At 45.1% G+C, this 17,176-nt stretch overlaps 5 protein-coding genes across 6 annotated transcripts in view; 4 read left to right on the forward strand and 1 right to left on the reverse strand.

The window, feature by feature from the left end:
* Positions 1–418: 418 nt before the first annotated feature.
* Positions 419–1,663, forward strand: LOC6626839 (queuosine 5'-phosphate N-glycosylase/hydrolase). Its single transcript, XM_002050805.4, has 3 exons — positions 419–601; positions 667–786; positions 844–1,663. The coding sequence occupies exons 1-3, from the start codon at positions 445–447 to the stop codon at positions 1,617–1,619; spliced, it is 1,053 nt and encodes a 350-aa protein (XP_002050841.2). The 5' UTR covers positions 419–444; the 3' UTR covers positions 1,620–1,663.
* Positions 1,664–2,588: 925 nt separating this feature from the next.
* Positions 2,589–6,507, forward strand: bw (brown). Its single transcript, XM_002050804.4, has 5 exons — positions 2,589–3,056; positions 3,114–3,346; positions 3,415–3,998; positions 5,070–5,929; positions 6,165–6,507. The coding sequence occupies exons 1-5, from the start codon at positions 2,912–2,914 to the stop codon at positions 6,350–6,352; spliced, it is 2,010 nt and encodes a 669-aa protein (XP_002050840.1). The 5' UTR covers positions 2,589–2,911; the 3' UTR covers positions 6,353–6,507.
* Positions 6,349–10,782, reverse strand: mi (minus). 2 transcript variants are annotated; one of them, XM_002050803.4, is made up of 9 exons: positions 10,611–10,782; positions 10,208–10,297; positions 9,102–10,138; positions 8,908–9,042; positions 8,712–8,846; positions 8,588–8,649; positions 7,592–8,232; positions 7,362–7,522; positions 6,349–7,300 (listed from the first exon to the last, which is right to left on the reverse strand). In XM_002050803.4, exons 2-9 carry the CDS (start codon positions 10,280–10,282, stop codon positions 6,673–6,675), a joined length of 2,874 nt encoding a protein of 957 aa, XP_002050839.1. In that variant the 5' UTR covers positions 10,283–10,297; positions 10,611–10,782; the 3' UTR covers positions 6,349–6,672. The 2 variants fall into 2 exon arrangements, with proteins under 2 accessions (XP_002050839.1, XP_015030142.1); XM_015174656.3 differs by having other exon boundaries at positions 10,513–10,782.
* A 138-nt stretch (positions 10,783–10,920) lies between these two features.
* RabX1 (RAS oncogene family member RabX1) lies at positions 10,921–16,520 on the forward strand. The gene is made up of 3 exons (XM_002050802.4): positions 10,921–11,738; positions 13,886–14,013; positions 15,410–16,520. Exons 1-3 carry the CDS (start codon positions 11,696–11,698, stop codon positions 16,019–16,021), a joined length of 783 nt encoding a protein of 260 aa, XP_002050838.1. The 5' UTR covers positions 10,921–11,695; the 3' UTR covers positions 16,022–16,520.
* LOC6626961 (uncharacterized) overlaps positions 13,887–17,176 on the forward strand; it is a 129,656-nt gene continuing 126,366 nt past the window's right edge. The window contains exon 1 of the mRNA XM_015173579.3: positions 13,887–14,013. The gene's annotated coding sequence lies outside the window, so the exon portion shown is untranslated. The remainder of the gene's footprint in view (positions 14,014–17,176) is intronic.

The following is a 17,176-nucleotide window of genomic DNA, read 5'->3' on the forward strand; positions in this document are numbered from 1 at the left end:
TGCTGCTTTTCATTTAATACACTATGTGTACGTTAACAGTACGTATTGAGTTTTACAGCGGCATTTTTTCTAATTTAACAGGGTACTACTTAACATTTTCCCTGTTTAACATGTCCAATTGAAACAACGCGGTTTATTTGAAATATATAGGTTACGTGAAGAAATTAAAATCCAAATTAGAGCAAAGTCTCGTTAATAGGTATTCGGGCATTACCAAGTCTTATAACGAAAACTTTCATGTCGTTAAAGTGTTAGCGAAGAAAAAACAAGACTTTGCTACCTGTCGTCACGGTCTAAGGCATTTTATATGTTCTTGTTAGAAACAGGGTCATTATAATTTCCCCTAATTTCTTTTCGCCGATTTTCGATAGTATCGCGTTGCCAAAAAAAAAAAAAAGAAAACAAAGATCATCTCGATTACACACACAAGAACTTAAAATATCGATGCCAACAATTCTGCTGAGAAGAACGCTTTCCAAAATGTGCGCCGCGCTAACTCCCCGAGAATCTGGTGAACACATTGTGCGCCATGCGAAATATGTAAAAGTTCTGCCCGCCGGCGTTGACCGGCTGGTCGAGGAGATTGTTGGCGGCTTAATATGTGAGTCAACAATTAATATGCTTACCATGTGCTCTCGGGCCGCTACAATCTCTGGAATTCTGCAGCGAAACGCATCGATGTAGCCAACTTCTCGCAACATGAGCTGCATCCCAAGCCGAGCGATGGACACGCAGCCAACTGGATTTTCGTTGTGGACACTCTCAACTTTTGCTTCTGGACGCCACGTAAGCGGAATGCACAAAGTATATAACATATATGTATATAATCCGCAATCTGTTTAGATAACTACACCAAGTACAAAGTGAACGGTTATACGGGCTACTTTGCACTCTGCGCTGCCATCAATCGGGCTATGGCCGATGGCCTGGACATAACGAACCCCGAATTCTACTCGAAAATGGAGCTGTCCACATTGTCCAACATATTCCGACCCGACGATGCGGAGACAAAGATTCCGCTGCTCGAGCAGCGGCTGGAGTGCCTGCATCAGGTGGGGGAGCGCCTGCTAAGTAAATGGCAGGGAAGCTTTGAGCATGTGGTCAAGGCGGCCAACCACTCGGCGGTAGCTCTGCTGCAGCTGATTGTGGACGAATTTCCGTGTTTCCGGGATCAGGCGGAGTTTGCCGGCGAACGTGTGTCCATTTTGAAGCGCGCACAGATACTCATCGGCGATCTGTGGTCCTGTTATCGGGGCGAAGGACTTGGCTACTTTGAGGACATCGACAAGATCACCATGTTTGCGGACTATCGCATTCCACAGGTCCTGGTGCACTTTGGCAGCCTGCAGTACACACCCGAGCTGCTGGAGCTGCTGCAGAAAGACACCATATTGCAGAACGGCGATGCCATGGAGGTGGAGATTCGTGGCGCCTCCATTTACATAATCGAACAGGTCAAGGACGCAGTACTGGAGATCCTAAAGCAGAAACATCCAGCCATAGATGTGCGCAATGTCAATTCCATACTCATCGATCAATATCTGTGGGACTACAGACGCGCCCATGCCGCCGAATTGGAGTACATTCCATTCCACAAGGTGCTGAGCATATACTATTGAAATCTCCAGCGTTTCGCGAATAAAGTTTAATTACTTTTGGAAAATGCTTCTGAAGATGTCATCTGTGCTCTCAACTTGGGCTATTAATTGTAAAAGTTAGGGTATCAGAACTGCGACATAGCTGGATTTGGCTTTCGGTTTAGTCCGGGTCAAGAGCACAACAAGAATTGTAGATTAAATGAGATAGTTGCCGTTTATTCCATAGACGGCATATTCAACTATTTAATAGAAAAGATTTCTGCAACACGGTCAAAATTTGAGGAAATCAAAGCACGGACTAAAGCTTTTGGCTCTTGTGCCCAGCTCATTTTCAATCAGAAAGACTCATTAAAGTAAAAAGGAAACGAATAGCAAGACTCTGAGTAAGAAAAGTCACTGGTTCTAACTTACTGGCTGCCTTTGTGATTGGCTTGTTCTAGTTCTAGTCTAGTTCCAGACATCCTCGAAACCAGGTTTGGATTAAAGTTTTGGTATGTAGGACGCAAAGAACAAGTACCAAGAATCAATTTAATCAACAAGAGAAGCGAGGGTAGAGGGTGAACAGTTGCCACTCTTTCATCAAGCTCCAAGCTCCACCAAATAGCTAACCAAAAATGAAGGCGCATAATTAAGGATTAGCTGCTGCCACTCTTTGATCACGTTCCCAGAGCCTTTCTAATCAGAAATCTTAAGGTCCAATGCCCGCCGCCGCCAACTACCTGACATCATCGTCTGCTCTGAGTGCACCTCCAGTGTGCTTTGTCGGTTAGCTGGCCTTTGGAGAAGTGACATGATTCCAATTGAAAATAAATGGGATGGCGTTGTCTACGTACGGCCAGACAATATATGGGGTATATACGGAGAGCGGTCTTCCCTCAGGTCGAGCATTGATAAGCGACAATTGGATGGTTAAACCGAAACGCGGTCAAAAGTTTAATGTTACCCACGTTGGGGGCTGCTGGGGGTAGAAAATGACATCGCCGTCGACGCCGTGGCACAGTTGACGTGTGGTCTTTGCCGCGAACGGTTGTCTCTCGGTCTTCCAATCGTTTCTCTCTCGGGCGCCGGCACAGATTTAAGGTTTCTCCCCCCGGCCGCGTCAGTCACCTGTGTGTGTGTGTGGCCGTGTAGAAAGTTAGTGAATGGAACGTGCGGAGCTGCCTGAAAAATGCAAATACCAATAGAGCAGCCGATAAGATAAGAGACAAAGTGGCTGAGTGATAAGCGCTTGGATAAGCGCGGATGCTGCGGCAACCTGTACGAAAATTCATAATTGTACCTTAAAATTTTGGGAGTACATTGAACTCGGCGCAATGCCAATGGACGAGGGCGACGCACAGGGCAGCCTGTGCCTCGAGTGGAAACAGCTCAACTATTATGTGCCCGCGCAGGAGCAAAGCAATTACAGTTTTTGGAACGAGTGCCGCAAGCAGCGGGAGCTGCGCATTCTCCATGACGGTAAGACTCGTTCACACAGACCCATTCGAAATAATTGTGGGTGTGGTTAATCTGCAGTCAGCGGTCACCTGAAAACGGGCGACCTCATCGCCATACTGGGCGGTTCGGGCGCCGGCAAAACCACACTGTTGGCAGCGATTTCGCAACGGCTGCGCGGTAACCTGACCGGAGATGTGGTTTTAAACGGCATGGCCATGGAACGGGATCAGATGACACGCATCTCCAGTTTTCTGCCGCAGTTTGAGATCAATGTGAAAACCTTTACCGCCTACGAGCATCTCTACTTCATGGTAGGTCCATACCCAAATATCTTGGCTAACCGTTTTGAACAGCAGCGGGTGTGCGTCTTCCCATCTAGTCCCACTTCAAGATGCATCGTCGAACGACCAAGTCGGAGAAGCGGCAGCGCGTCTCGGATCTGCTGCTGGCGGTGGGGCTGCGGGATGCGGCACACACACGCATCCAGCAGCTGTCTGGCGGCGAGCGCAAGCGACTCAGCCTGGCCGAGGAGCTGATCACAGATCCCATCTTTCTCTTTTGCGACGAACCAACCACCGGCCTGGATAGCTTCAGTGCGTACACGGTCATCAAGACGCTGCGACATCTGTGCACCAGGCGGCGCATAGCCAAGCACTCGCTGACCCAGGTTTACGGCGAGGACTCGTTCGCGACGCCCAGTGACAACGGCAGCTCGGGCAGCAATTCCATTGAAATGGAAATTGTGGACAACTCGCACGAGAGCCTGCTGCAGGCCATGAAGGAGCTACCCACGCTGGGCGTGCTCAACAACAGTCCCAACGGTACGCAAAAGAAGGCGGCCATCTGCTCCATTCATCAGCCAACATCCGACATCTTCGAGCTCTTCACCCACATCATTCTCATGGACGGCGGCCGCATTGTCTACCAGGGACGCACCGAACAGGCGGCCAAGTTCTTTACAGAGTAAGTGTCGTCGAGTTGTGTCCTCGACTCTATTGGATGTCCACCTTACGCTGCACAGCGAAACAAGGTGCAATATATAGAAATCTGATAGATCCATTAGAAAATGGAATCTAGTTTTACAGAGCTGGGTAGGAGCCAAAGAGAGGCGCACGCTCTTGCCCGACAACTGTCAACGTCCTTTCAGGCAGGTAGGAGTCCAGCCATGTCCACCAGTCGGTGTCTGGTTAGCTCTGTGAAGTGGCTCCTATATCAAATCAGGGCATATGTGCTTGGCCAAACGATCAAAGTTGACATCACAAAATCAAAGCTGCCAGTTCGCGAGATGAACATGACCTCGGGTCGGCTGTACTTTTAAATACTTTGTAGGGTATAAAAATATCAGTGTTTATTTGGACAACTTTATCTCTCTAGACATTAGGAAAAGCATGAAAAGCTATTTTTATCACGCGTTTTATCTACATATTGTGAAAGGTTAACAAAAGTTATTTAATATAGTTTCTTCCCAAGGAAAGCACGCTTAGCGTGTGTGTTTACATAGACATAGATATGAAAAAAAGCAGAAAGAATTCCTATCTTCGCCACGCTGGGGATTAAATACCCTTGTAGACATAAGGCTTACGGCTTTGCTGAGTTTGATGAAAATATCTTGAAAAGCCGATTGTTCCTTTGGTAGCTATATGATATAGTGGCCTGATCCATGTACGACTTATCGCAGAAAGACGCACTTATGTAAAGTAAGAAACGAGTTCGCATAGAAACTAACAGACAGACGGATGGACTTGGCTATATCAGACGAATATATATATTTTATGGGGTCGAAAATATCGCCTTCTATGAGTTGCACATACAAGAAGTTAATATTCTGGTTCCAACCCAAAACTTCTTGCCAATAGATTTAAAACTGAGGGACTAGTTCGATTAGAAGCAGACCGACAAAGCGACTCGCCTGTTGATAAGGATCAATAATATATATACTATAACTAAGTAAAAGTTGTAGGTACCTGTATGTAGGGTATCTCCTGGTCGATCAGTCGAGAATAACACACATGTACTTCATCTTCTGCCCTCCAGCATGGGCTTTATGCAGCCAAAGAACTGCAATCCGGCCGACTTCTATCTGAAGACCCTCGCCGATGGCCAAGGCTCTAAAAATGCGGGCGAGCTGCTGCGTGCCAAATACGAGCATGAGACGGACGGACTCTATAGCGGCAGCTGGTTGCTGGCTCGCAATTATAGTGGAGATTACATGAAGCATGTCCAGAACTTCAAGAAGATACGCTGGATATACCAGGTGTATCTGCTGGTCATACGCTTCATGACCGAGGATCTGCGCAACATTCGGAGCGGCCTCATTGGATTTGGCTTCTTCATGACCACCGCCGTAACGCTCTCTCTGATGTACTCCGGCGTGGGCGGGCTGACGCAGCGCACCGTCCAGGATGTGGGCGGCTCCATATTTATGCTCAGCAACGAGATGATCTTTACGTTTAGCTACGGCGTAACGTACATCTTTCCCGCCGCCCTGCCCATCATAAGACGCGAAGTGGGCGAGGGCACCTACAGCCTGTCCGCCTATTATGTGGCCCTGGTGCTGTCCTTTGTGCCGGTTGCCTTCTTCAAGGGCTACATGTTTCTGTCGGTGATCTACGCCTCGATTTATTATACGCGCGGCTTTCTGCTCTATATAACCATGGGCTTTCTTATGAGTCTCTCTGCCATTGCCGCCGTCGGTTATGGTGTATTCCTCTCCAGCCTTTTTGAGACGGACAAAATGGCATCGGAGTGTGCGGCGCCCTTTGATCTGATCTTTCTCATTTTTGGCGGCACCTACATGAATGTGGACTCGGTGCCATTGCTCAAATATTTCTCGCTCTTCTTCTACTCCAACGAGGCGCTGATGTACAACTTTTGGATTGACATAGACAACATTGGTGAGTGTGAGATGACATTTTAAAATAGTTAATTATAGTTGGATTTTGGTGAAATGTTTGCCACTTCTATAAGATTTGCTGAGCCCCGTTTGGATCCTGAACACAATTAATCTCACTTTTCGACTCCTCTCGAGGGTCGTCATCAGCTACGGAATTAAAAATATTTTGATTATTTAGATACTTTTCGAAATAGCATATTCTGTTGCTTACCTTTCTTACGTTTCTCCGTCGACAGCTTGTCCCGTCAACGATGAGCATCCGTGCGTCCAGACTGGCTTGGAGGTACTGCAGCAGGCGTCCTTTCGCACCGCCGACTACACCTTCTGGCTGGACTGTGCTAGCCTTTTGGTGGTCGCATTGGTCTTTCACATTGTCTCATTCACGCTAATCCGGCGCTATATCAATCGCAGCGGCTACTATTAAGTTGATCCTTTTTATTTTATACTATTCCGAGTTTACATTGTTTACAATTCATATTTCATTTATTCGTAACCAGGCGTTAGCCGAATAAAAGCTTATTCTTATACATATTTATACGTAGCTATCTCGTTTAGTTACATTTCTCATTTAAGCTCATTTACTTCCGCGAAAAATATTGCCTTTCATTTGGATATGCGTCTACGTACGTAGTCGTCTGTCTCTGTAGTTGTAGTTTCGCGGCTTTTAAATAAATTTGGCTAGAAAACAATCCAAGCAATATGGAACAACACACTTTGTGAAAATAAATAGTTTTGATTAAAATTTTAGCTATCGAAGGTAATCTGACGCTTCGCCTTGGCGCCCGAGTCGCCGCCACTGGAGGCTGCGTTCGCTTGGAACTTGCGTGCCGAACCGTTGCTGTTGCCGCCACCAAAATAGGGACTGATATTGCGCTGATCCTTGCCGGTGAAGTTCTTTTGCGCTGAGCGACGCTGTTCGCAGTGCACGTTCTCGCGCAACGCCAGGCCGCCCAAATTGCTTTTGGATGAACTATTCTGCAACGAAGGATTGGCCTGTATGGGCAGCTGCTGCTGCTTAGAGAAGAGATCCTCCGAGATGCGTTCCATGAAACTGGACTGCGTAGCCGGATTGGAGGCGCCGTTGCTCTGGCTCGTTTGACTGAAGCCGAACGAGTCCATAGAGTTCTCGCTGCCGAATAAGTTCAGCATGGAACCGTCAGCCTTGCTGCGCGTCAACGACACCTGCGACAGCGACTGCGTGGAGCTTTGCGATAAGAGTAGCTTGCGTTGCGCAAATTCCTCGGCTCCAATGTAGCCCGACAGGCGCGTATTGGACTGTCGTTTCGCTTCGCTCTCTTGGATGCGCGCCTGCAAGTAGATGTCATCCGGCTGCTTGCCGGCTATCACGCTGAAGGCATACTTCTTGGCCAGGCTGCAGAGACATGCGGCTCGTGAGCATACAATGTTAAAGGAAAACGTAATGCAATACCAACCGTAGCAAGGTCTCGCTGTTGCTTGTCGTGTGCCCCTGATGGAACTCCTGAAAGATGCGCTTGACAATGCGCGCCAAATCCGCCGCATGCTGTCGGAAATTCTCGTGCTTGACCGATATTTTTCTGTCCTGCAGCGCCTGCGACACGGCCCACAGCAGTTTCTGCGCGGAAAAAATTTTCAGTTTAGATAGCTGCAAAAGCTAATCTTTTTTAATATGTTAATGCCTCACCTTGCGCTGATTATCCGTCATGGCGCTTTGCGGCGTGGTACTCATTTCTGAATGGGCGCGCAACAATTTGCTGCCGGCTGGCGTTTTGCTGCCTGCGGCCAAATTGCTGCTGCTGCCGCTCAGACCGAGGCTTAGTCGACTGGCGCCGCCGGCGAAGCTGGGCTGCTGCACGCTGGCGACCGCCATGTATTGACCTGCTGTGGAGGAACCAGCTCCAATGCAAAAGCTCTGACTCTTTATCTTGAGGGCGCGCGGCGTTAGACCGCTGCCGCCTGCGCCGCCGGCACGGAACAGTTTGCTGCTCTGGCTGGCCAGCTCGGCGGCGTCTTCGTCGTCGTGAGCGTTGCGTTTGCGCTTGAGCAGCTTCTCCAGCTGGCTGCTAACGCTGGTGGCACACGCAGCGCTTGACTGGCTGCCGTTGTCGGGTGAGAAGAGCGCACGCTTCGATTTCTCCACGCGATTGGCTATCTCTGGCTTGAAGAGCGGCTTGGGCGGCATGAGTTTCTGCTGCTGCTGCTGTTGCAGCGACTTGGCCGGGCTTTGGAACAGCGCGCGTTTCGATGTTTCGCGCGACGGACCCGGCTTGATGAGATCGGTGCGAAAGAGGCGCTTGCGAGCCGAGGAGGACGGTGTTTTCCGAGCTTTAAGAATGCAAAGTTGATGAATATATAAATAATGCAAACGGCAACAGATTCAACAATACCGGAAGGTTCTCATTATTTTTTTCAAATATCTTTTCTCTTTTTATCAATCGCTGTCAAATCTGAGTTTATATCAAAAATCATTTCCTTTTACCAATTATAATGTTAACTTAAGTAGATTGCTTGCCAAATTTAATGTCTTCAATTAAAGTTCCCCGCTTCCAAATACTTAAGCCCAAAATAAATGGAATATATGGTAAATTGTTATTTTGGTGGGGAGATCGAGTTGGTGTTAAAAGATATTACTTATAAATATTTTTATCTATAATAAAGTATATTACTTTGAGAAACTTACATTTTTTTTTGCTACCCGGCGTTTTGCGTTTCGGTGTTGCTTTTCGTTTGTTGCGCTCTTTTCTGTTAAATAAATCGAGGGTTCACTGTAGTTGACAACGCAGCAACAAACGGAAAATACTTACTTTTTATCGAGTAGTATCTGCGGGCCCATGGAACTGTTCAGTTTGTTGGAGTTTGTAGCCAGATTTGCCGATGAAAATATGGCACGCCGTTTGGCCAAGTGACTGAGCCGATTTCCTGGGGATTTCGTTAGCATTCTGTAGAGCATAATTTGTTCAATTAATGTCCATTTCAACGGGTAATCACTGCTCTACTCACTTCATGCGCATGTTGCGCTTCTTGGCACTCGACGGCGAGCGCACATAGGACGTGGCCGTTTCTGCGCCCACATAACGCTCCACCACGGACAGACTGAGGTATTCATTTTGTTCGGCCGCCTTGTTTAAGTTGTAGCTGGAAGGGAGTCGGTTTTATTTGTGAACAGCAAGTGGAATCGTTTGTTCGCCTCTTACCTTAGTCCATGCTGGCGCACGCCGAGCACCTCGCGCCAGCTCATGCCCTGCGCTTCGGCCAGGCTGTGCGTGGGCTTGAAAAGCGAGGGCGTGGCACAGATGCCACTGTCCTCAATGCTGGACGGCGAAGTTAGGAAATTGAGCACATTCTCCTTCATGTTCACCACGGTGCTGATGACATCGATGTCGGGCGTGGTCACTGTGGGCGGCGGGCGCACACCCTGCAAACAGCGCCTGATGCGACGATAGAGCTCACGCTCCCGCCGACAATTCTCGATGAAATGCGTGCGAGTATCGCTGCCGGTTAGCTGCGTGTCCAGCGTGTGCTCGTCCACGAAACTGGATTCCGTGGGCGCTGTCAGAGAGTAACGTGCGCTGGTATTGTGACTCGGAGCTGGCGCCTCGCTAACGCATTGACTCTCCTCCAGCACCTCGGGCAGGTCCTCAAGCGTTGTGCCCAGTCCCTTATCGGTTTGGTTGTCGCCGTTCTCCTCCTCATCATCGCTCTCGGCAAATAGATCAGGCGAGCGTTCGTTGTTCATTTTTTTGAATATAATATATGATTCTGACAGCTGCTGCTGCTGTTCTGGCGCACTTTCCGGCACAGTGGGCAGCCGTGAGCTGCTGGGCGCCTCAGTCAGACTTTTGATTTTGCCATCAAAGGACAAGTTGTCTGTGTTTGGTTTTGCTATGGCTGCAGCTATTGCGGCCGGCGGCATATCGACAGCATTGCAACTGTCTTCCTCCAAGACGCTCTCATAGAACCTGGGAAAGACGACCATGCCCGGGGATCGGTGCTTGGCAGGCGGTTCCGGTTCCGGCAGCTTCAGATGCTGCAGCTGCGAGCCGTATAGCTGTTTATTCACCTGGCCATACGGACTGTCGCCGAAACCACGAAATTGCGTCTCCTGGCTGCCCCCCGGGGCGCTCGATTTGGTGGCATTGTCAGTGCTCAGTGTTTTTGGCTTTAGCAGATATGGTAGATTCATGTTCTCCTCGTCAGATATTTGGCCCTCATTGTGTTCACTGAGCGAAGACTGCGAAAGTAAACAAATGTTTATGAATGAATTTTCACTTTCACTTTGATTTGCATTAGCCCGCCTCACCCCGCTGCCCGTGGATGGCTCCGAATCGTAGCTGTTGTTGATCTTATGCACCGTATTGGAGTTTATTGCTGCCATTCTTCAACCGTTCAACTAAAATACCATGAATTACATTCAGTTCGTAAATTACACACATGTTAATAACTTAAGAATTATTGAGTTGGATATTTTTGGTACAGGCACGCTTAGGTCGCACGCCCCTGGGCGTGGCCTAGTGGAAAATGGAATATCATGCAGGCGTGATTGTTTGCACAAGTTCTATAAGCTTTATCTTAAGCCTAGCGAACGGGATTAGGTATTGCGTTTACCTTTTGAAATGTGGCACTTTTTTTTTTTACAAGACGATGCGACGGCACCAAGCAAAAAAAACGCGCGCACATTTGGCGCAGTTGCTGCAGTAACTTACTCAACTACTGCAATGTGCAAGTTGCTTGTGGCGCTGGCTAGTGTTGCGCTTAAATTGACTTCATATTTAAACACCGAATTAATAATTTAAGTTGATAAAAAGTAATAATTTAGCAATCCGTATATTGCGTGCGTGAACATCTGCCTGCAAGAATTTGGCGGCGGCTCTTCAGTGTTGATATTATACCGATATATCGATAACTATAGCATACGATACAATTGCTTGCGATATTCGGACATAGTGATGGAAATAGTTCGGCAAGTCTAACGCGTAGTTTTATTAAATAAGAAAATATGTGCTCTAATAAGAATCAAGTTAAACAATTTAGTTAACTTAAAATGCTTTCGCAATATGTTGATCTGTTAGTTATCAAACGCAAACCACAGTAACGCGTCAATATCAATAGCAAGAATGGCCGATATGGCCACAGTCGTTTTGGCCGCAGCCGCTATTGCCGCAGCCGCTATGGCAGCAGGCTAACATTTGGCGCATCTACAAAATCGCAAGAAAAAAGCAAATCTGAAATGTGAAATATTGCAGTGTTTTATGTTTTTAAATCATTTTGGACGCACGGATTCTATATGCATGATATATTGTAATTTATTTTGGCGCAATGTTATTGCGTACGTATGCAGCCCTGGTTTAACAGCTGTTAATAATAGAATTCATAAATGTCGACAACACACAGCTGTTAAGACATCGATGTATCGAATGAATCGACTAAATGAAGGAAAACAAAAAAAAAACACAGGCTTATCTTAATAATATTTGCAACAAGTAATAAGCGCAGTGGTAAATAACATCCCGTAAGTAGGTAAACGCCTTGGGAGTGTCTCGTTTCGCCAGCCTCGATAATAAATCAGCGCCAGCGGACAACAGAGGCACACTTTGTTATAACGTTTGTCGCGGACCACCTGCAAATATGCACTGTGTCATTAAATACTACACAAGCGCAACGGCAATATAAACAATATCAAGAAGCAACTTCAAGAATTCAGCGCCACACAGAAGCTACATTTATTTCACACACACACACACACAAACTCTGACATGCCGTTCAACTGATTGCCCCAATTGCCAACAAGATGCGCGGAATAGAGGGCAAAGTTGTTGTGCTAGGCTCGCGAGGTAAGCAGAAAATGCAATTCAAACTCATAGAATCGAATCTTAATGTCTTTGAACCTTATCCTCAAGGCTGTTGTAGAAGTAGCTCACCCGAATAGCACGTAATTTGCAACAATTTCAGCAATCGCAGAGCTGATCAGCAGCTGAGCTCAGTTTCGCGCTCGATTCGATAAGAACCGTGCGGGGGAGTTGTCCCGAAATATTGGGCCAGGTCACATCGACGGCTCGTTCAATTTGCCGACCATTCAATTAGCGTACGTTGAATCCTATGGCAAATGCGTTCTCTTTACCTTTATACTCTATAGACTCTGCTGCTCTTTGTATATGTTTTTATATTCTTAATAGGCATTTCCGTTTGTCTGATTTTATTTGTTTGTTTCTCAGTCAAATCGCCCGCAAGGGTATTTAAACTTCGAATTCGAATTTGTGGTTCTTTCTTGATTGCTTTGCGCCCATTCGTAATTACAGTTAGGTTGTTTTGCAAGGTCAGCAAAAGCCTATGAATTTGAACCACATGTGCATAACACACACACACACACACACGCACACATATCTATATATATGTATGTGCATGAGCATGTTGTGTGTAGCTGCAGTTGTGTGCGTGCTCATATCGTACGACGACATTGTCCACGCTCAGTTTTAAATAATACGCGTTCTGTTTGCTTAATCTGTTCTTTTTATTTTCTATAAGATGAGTCAGCGGCGATATCGAGTCGTCTTATGGGGATTTTCACATAAAGTACAAAATATAAAGAAAACAACAAAGCATTGTATGCTCGCAAATAAATTTAAGACTACACATGTATGTATGTATGTATATGTATGAACATATATATGTATGTATGTATGTAGCGCAGTGTCCATTTTCTTATCGCGTGTTTACAATTAGCCGCTTTTCAGCGACACCTTTTGTTTATTGGGCCCACTTTGTTTATGTATCAGATTTGTATGTAAGTATTTTGCCTATTTATTTCCTTCTCTCTAACTGTAACAAGGTACACGTACATATATGTACATATGTACTTTACACTGATTTCACAGAGTAGAAGAGTGTATGGGCGATTAGTTTTGAGCATCGAGCTTCTCCGTAGGAACGCTAGAATTTCTAACGTTAGTTCTTGCACACAATTAATTTCATAGAGTTCACATAAAAAGTTAAGATTATTTGCCACGATAGTCTGTGTAGCGTAACGGCTACTGCAGAGTATTGTGCAGTCGGGATGATTCTGCGTGAAAAGCTTACCGTTAATTCGGTCATTCATTTTTATCTACTTATAGAATGAACCTTAAAGTTTACGTTTGTTATGTGTGTATGCACATACATATATGACGAGATGTGTTGAACTACATTTACATATGTGTATATATATCGGAAAATAAGATGATATCATAATCTCTATATATAAAACTGACTGACTGACTGACTGATTGGTGATCAACGCACAGTCCAAACCGTAAGAGCGAGCTAGGAAGCTAAAATTTTCACTGTAGTTAATTTATGAAGGTGATGAAGGTGCATGTTAAGACGGGGTTTCGGGAAATTCCACCCGCAACCTCTTTTGTTTATAATCCGTTCGGCCCATAAATCATTTTCAAAGATCGTTGTTCAAATTCATTTGAGGGGTGTTTCACACTTTTTCGAAAATCCATGCCTCCTTAGTGGAAATGGGGCTCAAAAATTTGGTGTTTAATGTTTCGTGCTCAAATTCATTTCTAAGTATCTATGTGAAAAATCATTTGAGACGTGTCTTTTTCACTTTTTGCAGAATCAAAATTTCTTCGATTTGCTTGTAACTTATTTTCAAAGGTCTGCATTAGAATTAACGTGTTTCATTATGTGATTTGTGATATTCCACCCGCAACAGTGGTAAATTGGCGGAAATCATTTGTATGAAACTTATTTATTTACCGTCCGCTCCATTTCAAATCGTTTTCAAAGCTTTTTAAGAACATTTACTTTGTATATTTGCTGAAAAATGACAAAATTGTTAACTTTGCTTCTAGTCCTTTCGCTTTATTACCGTTAGCAGGTCCTTCAGCAATCGCATTCTCTGTGTTTGCATTCGTCTCTGATATATAAGCCGTTTGTTTGAAGCTCTTGTTTCTGTAGTACGCTAATGCAATTGGAAAATCGTTTCTATTTTCAGGCGTCGGAAAATCTCGTTTAGTCATCAAGTACATTAAGAACGCGCTGCATCGCACCGAGGAGCCGACGATAGCCGTCTCTTTCTTTACCTGCAACATCATTCTGGATGATGTTAAAATCAAATTACAAGTGAGTACAACAACTGCCGTTCCATTTGTCAGCCACGCCCTGTTGCCTAGTAATCCATGGACTGCGGCTTATCTGAGCATTTGCTGCCCGTGGGAGTTGGTTTAGATTTCATTTTGTTATAGCATGGACATTTTTTTTTTTATTTTAATTTTACCATACCCTATAACCACTGAAAATGGGCAGTAAAAAGTGGTTAAAGAAATTATTGTATATATATATATATATATTTATTTATTTATATATATGTTAAGTATATATTCTTAGTCAGCATCAATAGGCGAGCCATTATGTCCTTTCCATATTATCTCAGAGACCATAAATGTTATAGACTGCAAGTTGGAAACTTAGCAATAGTTGGACAGATTTAAATTAAGTTCGTTTAAAGTCAAAAATATTTCAGAATTTTAAAAAGGGTTTTTCTATGGTAATTAAAAGATGTATGTGGTCTAGATTGTAGGATTAGATTACTAAACATAGATCTGGACTATTAGACTTTATGGAAACCTATTCCAGTCTTCCTTATTTCAAAGCTATAGCCTTGGGCTTTGGTATATGCGCACCTTTGGATGCTATAATTAATACCTGAAAATTTGATTAGGATCGTACGATAAACTCCAAAGTTCTTTAAGAACGCATTTCCGCAAGTAAGGGGCTAAGTGATGAAGAAGCACATTTGAGTGAATGCTCGAATGTTTGGGATCAGGGCAATCCTTAGTCGGACACACCCAACTTGAGCACTTTCACTTGTTTTATTTGATTATTTTTTTTTTTAGAATTTTTTTGCGTCCACTGCACTTTTGTGTTTATTTGCCTTTACTTTTTGGATGGACGCGTGAGCTTTCCGCTTTTTATTTTTTATAGTTTATTGATAAGCTAAAGTCGCTTCCCCCATAAGCTAGGGTTGCCTGCCGCCCCCTTCACAATGGCAGCTCGTATATTCTCTGGCGCGATTTCGATTTCGTTTTTATATACCATGTGTATATACACGTATATATATATATATATATATATATGAGGACCACACTATACGGGAGCATATTATGGCAAATAGTTTTCGCTGGCGCTCCGTGCACAGATTCTTAGCCCTTTGTCTTGCTGTGCACTGGACATGTCGTTGCCCCAAAAAACTTTTTATGGACATTTGAATTGTGCACCATAAAGATGAGCAGCACAATATGATTGTTATTATTGTGGGAAAGCAAAAGCATAAAGACCGAAATTGCAAAATAAACGCAGAATGGCTCAATTAAAGTTCCCGTCGTCTTGTGTGTGGAGTGTGGAGTGTGGAATGTGGAGTGCTGAATGCTGAGTGTATGGTCCAATTGAGCTCTGCTGCTGTCCAGTTGATTGAGTGCTCATCAATCCTGTACCATGTCTACAATGTCAATACTTGCAGATCTGGGATACCGCCGGCCAGGAACGTTTCAGGGCCGTTGCACCCATGTATTATCGCAATGCGAATGCTGCCATATTGGTTTTCGATCTGACACAATATAAAACATTCACCGAAATCAAGTCATGGATACAGGAGCTGCATCGCAATGTCCAGGATCCGATGATACTGACGCTGGTCGGCAATAAAATGGATATGCAGTCACAGCGTGCCGTTTCCCGCGATGAGGCCCATTTGTTTGCCATTTCCATTGGCGCAACCTATTTTGAGACATCCACCGAAACGGATCAAGGACTGGAGCAGGTATTCCTCTCGACGGCACTGGGCCTGGTGCGGCTAGCCGATGAGGGCAAGAGCCATTCGTTGCGCTCCTTTGAGTCATCGGACTCTCTGTTCTACACCAACAGCAACACTGCCTTCAGCTATACAGCGACTGCTTTGGCGGCACGCAATCTGGATAGCTCCGCATTTCGGTTGCCCTATGTGCACATAGGCATACCAGTCGACGGGCAGGATGTTAAGCCGACGGGCGAGGGACGCCTGGAGACGCCTTCGTGGGCCATTGAGCACATTGCGCTAGGACAGGTGGAAAGATCGCGCTGGTGCTGTTACTGAAGCCCGCTCAGCCAGCAAGGAAGCAAAAATTGAAACCATTGTGATGTTAATTAAACAGGTTTTACTTTAGTTTACTCGAATTCGCAACGGCTAAGCAATCAAATCCAAATGAAAGACCACCCACTGATAGAATATCCGAGCACAGCGGCCTGCCATGATAAGGACAAATGCCTGGACACAGAAACCCTGACAACGGGCCGCATCCAATTGACACACCAATCCAAATGTGGCTGCTAGTTGTAAGCTAGTCATAAGTTTAGTTACTAAGTGTAACCAGCAAATGCCTAATGTATATTATTTATATCAACAACATCAACATGCAGCGACATCGCTTAAAGCTCACTTGACTTAAACGATTAAGTTACTCATCCACTCACACACACACACTCACACACACAGACATCGTCTCGGCTGGGTGTTATCACAAATTCATGTACAAATTCGCACTTTATACGATAAATACATAAACAAAGTATATATATGCATATATACACACATATATTCACATGTACATATAAAAGGTGTGCATAATGTGTCGCTTGGCCACGCCCATAAGACATTAAAGTATACACCTGGTACTCCACCAAACCCGCCCACCCGCTGCAAATGCATTAAGTTTGCCATTAACGCAACAACTTTGTCGTGTAATTGGAATTTAATGTGACGCTGTGCCAAGGGTTACAATTAGTGTTGAGTTAACTAACTACCCAAATACCCTTGCCTTAAATCCAAGCCAGATTCGTGACGCACTCGCTGGGAGTTCATAAACCGCCGCGCTGCTGCCGATTAGCTAATACTACTTATATAAAAGCTTATGGTCAGTTGATTTCTTATGTATAAATAATACGCTCAATTTAGCGTTAGGCGCCGGCGAAAGAACTACACTGACAAAAGGTCAAAACTCATTCAAGTGTCATCAACACATTTCTGGGAGCAAAGATTACCGCGGGAATCGTTTTCGAGGCGCGGCCTGGCACGAGCACGACTGCAAGTCCAAAAGAGACTTTTTTTTGATTTTTGTTTTGGATTCAGAAGAGATTCTTGAATATTTGGTGGATACATTCGATTGGACTTTGCTTAAAAGATGGACACAAGATTAGCATGCAATATTCAGATCTGGGCCAATATTTGGGAGACATCTTTATTTTACGTGCT

Source organism: Drosophila virilis, chromosome 5, assembly GCF_030788295.1.
Source record: "Drosophila virilis strain 15010-1051.87 chromosome 5, Dvir_AGI_RSII-ME, whole genome shotgun sequence".
In the NCBI taxonomy this organism is placed as follows: Eukaryota; Metazoa; Arthropoda; class Insecta; order Diptera; family Drosophilidae; genus Drosophila; species Drosophila virilis.

Bases quoted from the DNA above. Each gene is read 5' to 3' on its own strand.
- LOC6626839 (XM_002050805.4), top strand. From the start codon at position 445: ATGCCAACAATTCTGCTGAGAAGAACGCTTTCCAAAATGTGCGCCGCG. The intron at 602-666 runs GTGAGTCAACAA...GGAATTCTGCAG, and splicing joins GATTGTTGGCGGCTTAATAT to CGAAACGCATCGATGTAGCC. The intron at 787-843 runs GTAAGCGGAATG...CAATCTGTTTAG, and splicing joins CTTTTGCTTCTGGACGCCAC to ATAACTACACCAAGTACAAA.
- bw (XM_002050804.4), top strand. From the start codon at position 2,912: ATGCCAATGGACGAGGGCGACGCACAGGGCAGCCTGTGCCTCGAGTGG. The intron at 3,057-3,113 runs GTAAGACTCGTT...GTTAATCTGCAG, and splicing joins GCTGCGCATTCTCCATGACG to TCAGCGGTCACCTGAAAACG. The intron at 3,999-5,069 runs GTAAGTGTCGTC...TCTGCCCTCCAG, and splicing joins GCGGCCAAGTTCTTTACAGA to CATGGGCTTTATGCAGCCAA.
- mi (XM_002050803.4), bottom strand. From the start codon at position 10,282: ATGGCAGCAATAAACTCCAATACGGTGCATAAGATCAACAACAGCTAC. The intron at 7,523-7,591 runs GTGAGGCATTAA...TTTTCCGCGCAG, and splicing joins TGACGGATAATCAGCGCAAG to AAACTGCTGTGGGCCGTGTC. The intron at 7,301-7,361 runs GTTGGTATTGCA...ATGTCTCTGCAG, and splicing joins AACAGCGAGACCTTGCTACG to CCTGGCCAAGAAGTATGCCT.
- RabX1 (XM_002050802.4), top strand. From the start codon at position 11,696: ATGCGCGGAATAGAGGGCAAAGTTGTTGTGCTAGGCTCGCGAG. The intron at 11,739-13,885 runs GTAAGCAGAAAA...TTCTATTTTCAG, and splicing joins TGTTGTGCTAGGCTCGCGAG to GCGTCGGAAAATCTCGTTTA. The intron at 14,014-15,409 runs GTGAGTACAACA...CAATACTTGCAG, and splicing joins ATGTTAAAATCAAATTACAA to ATCTGGGATACCGCCGGCCA.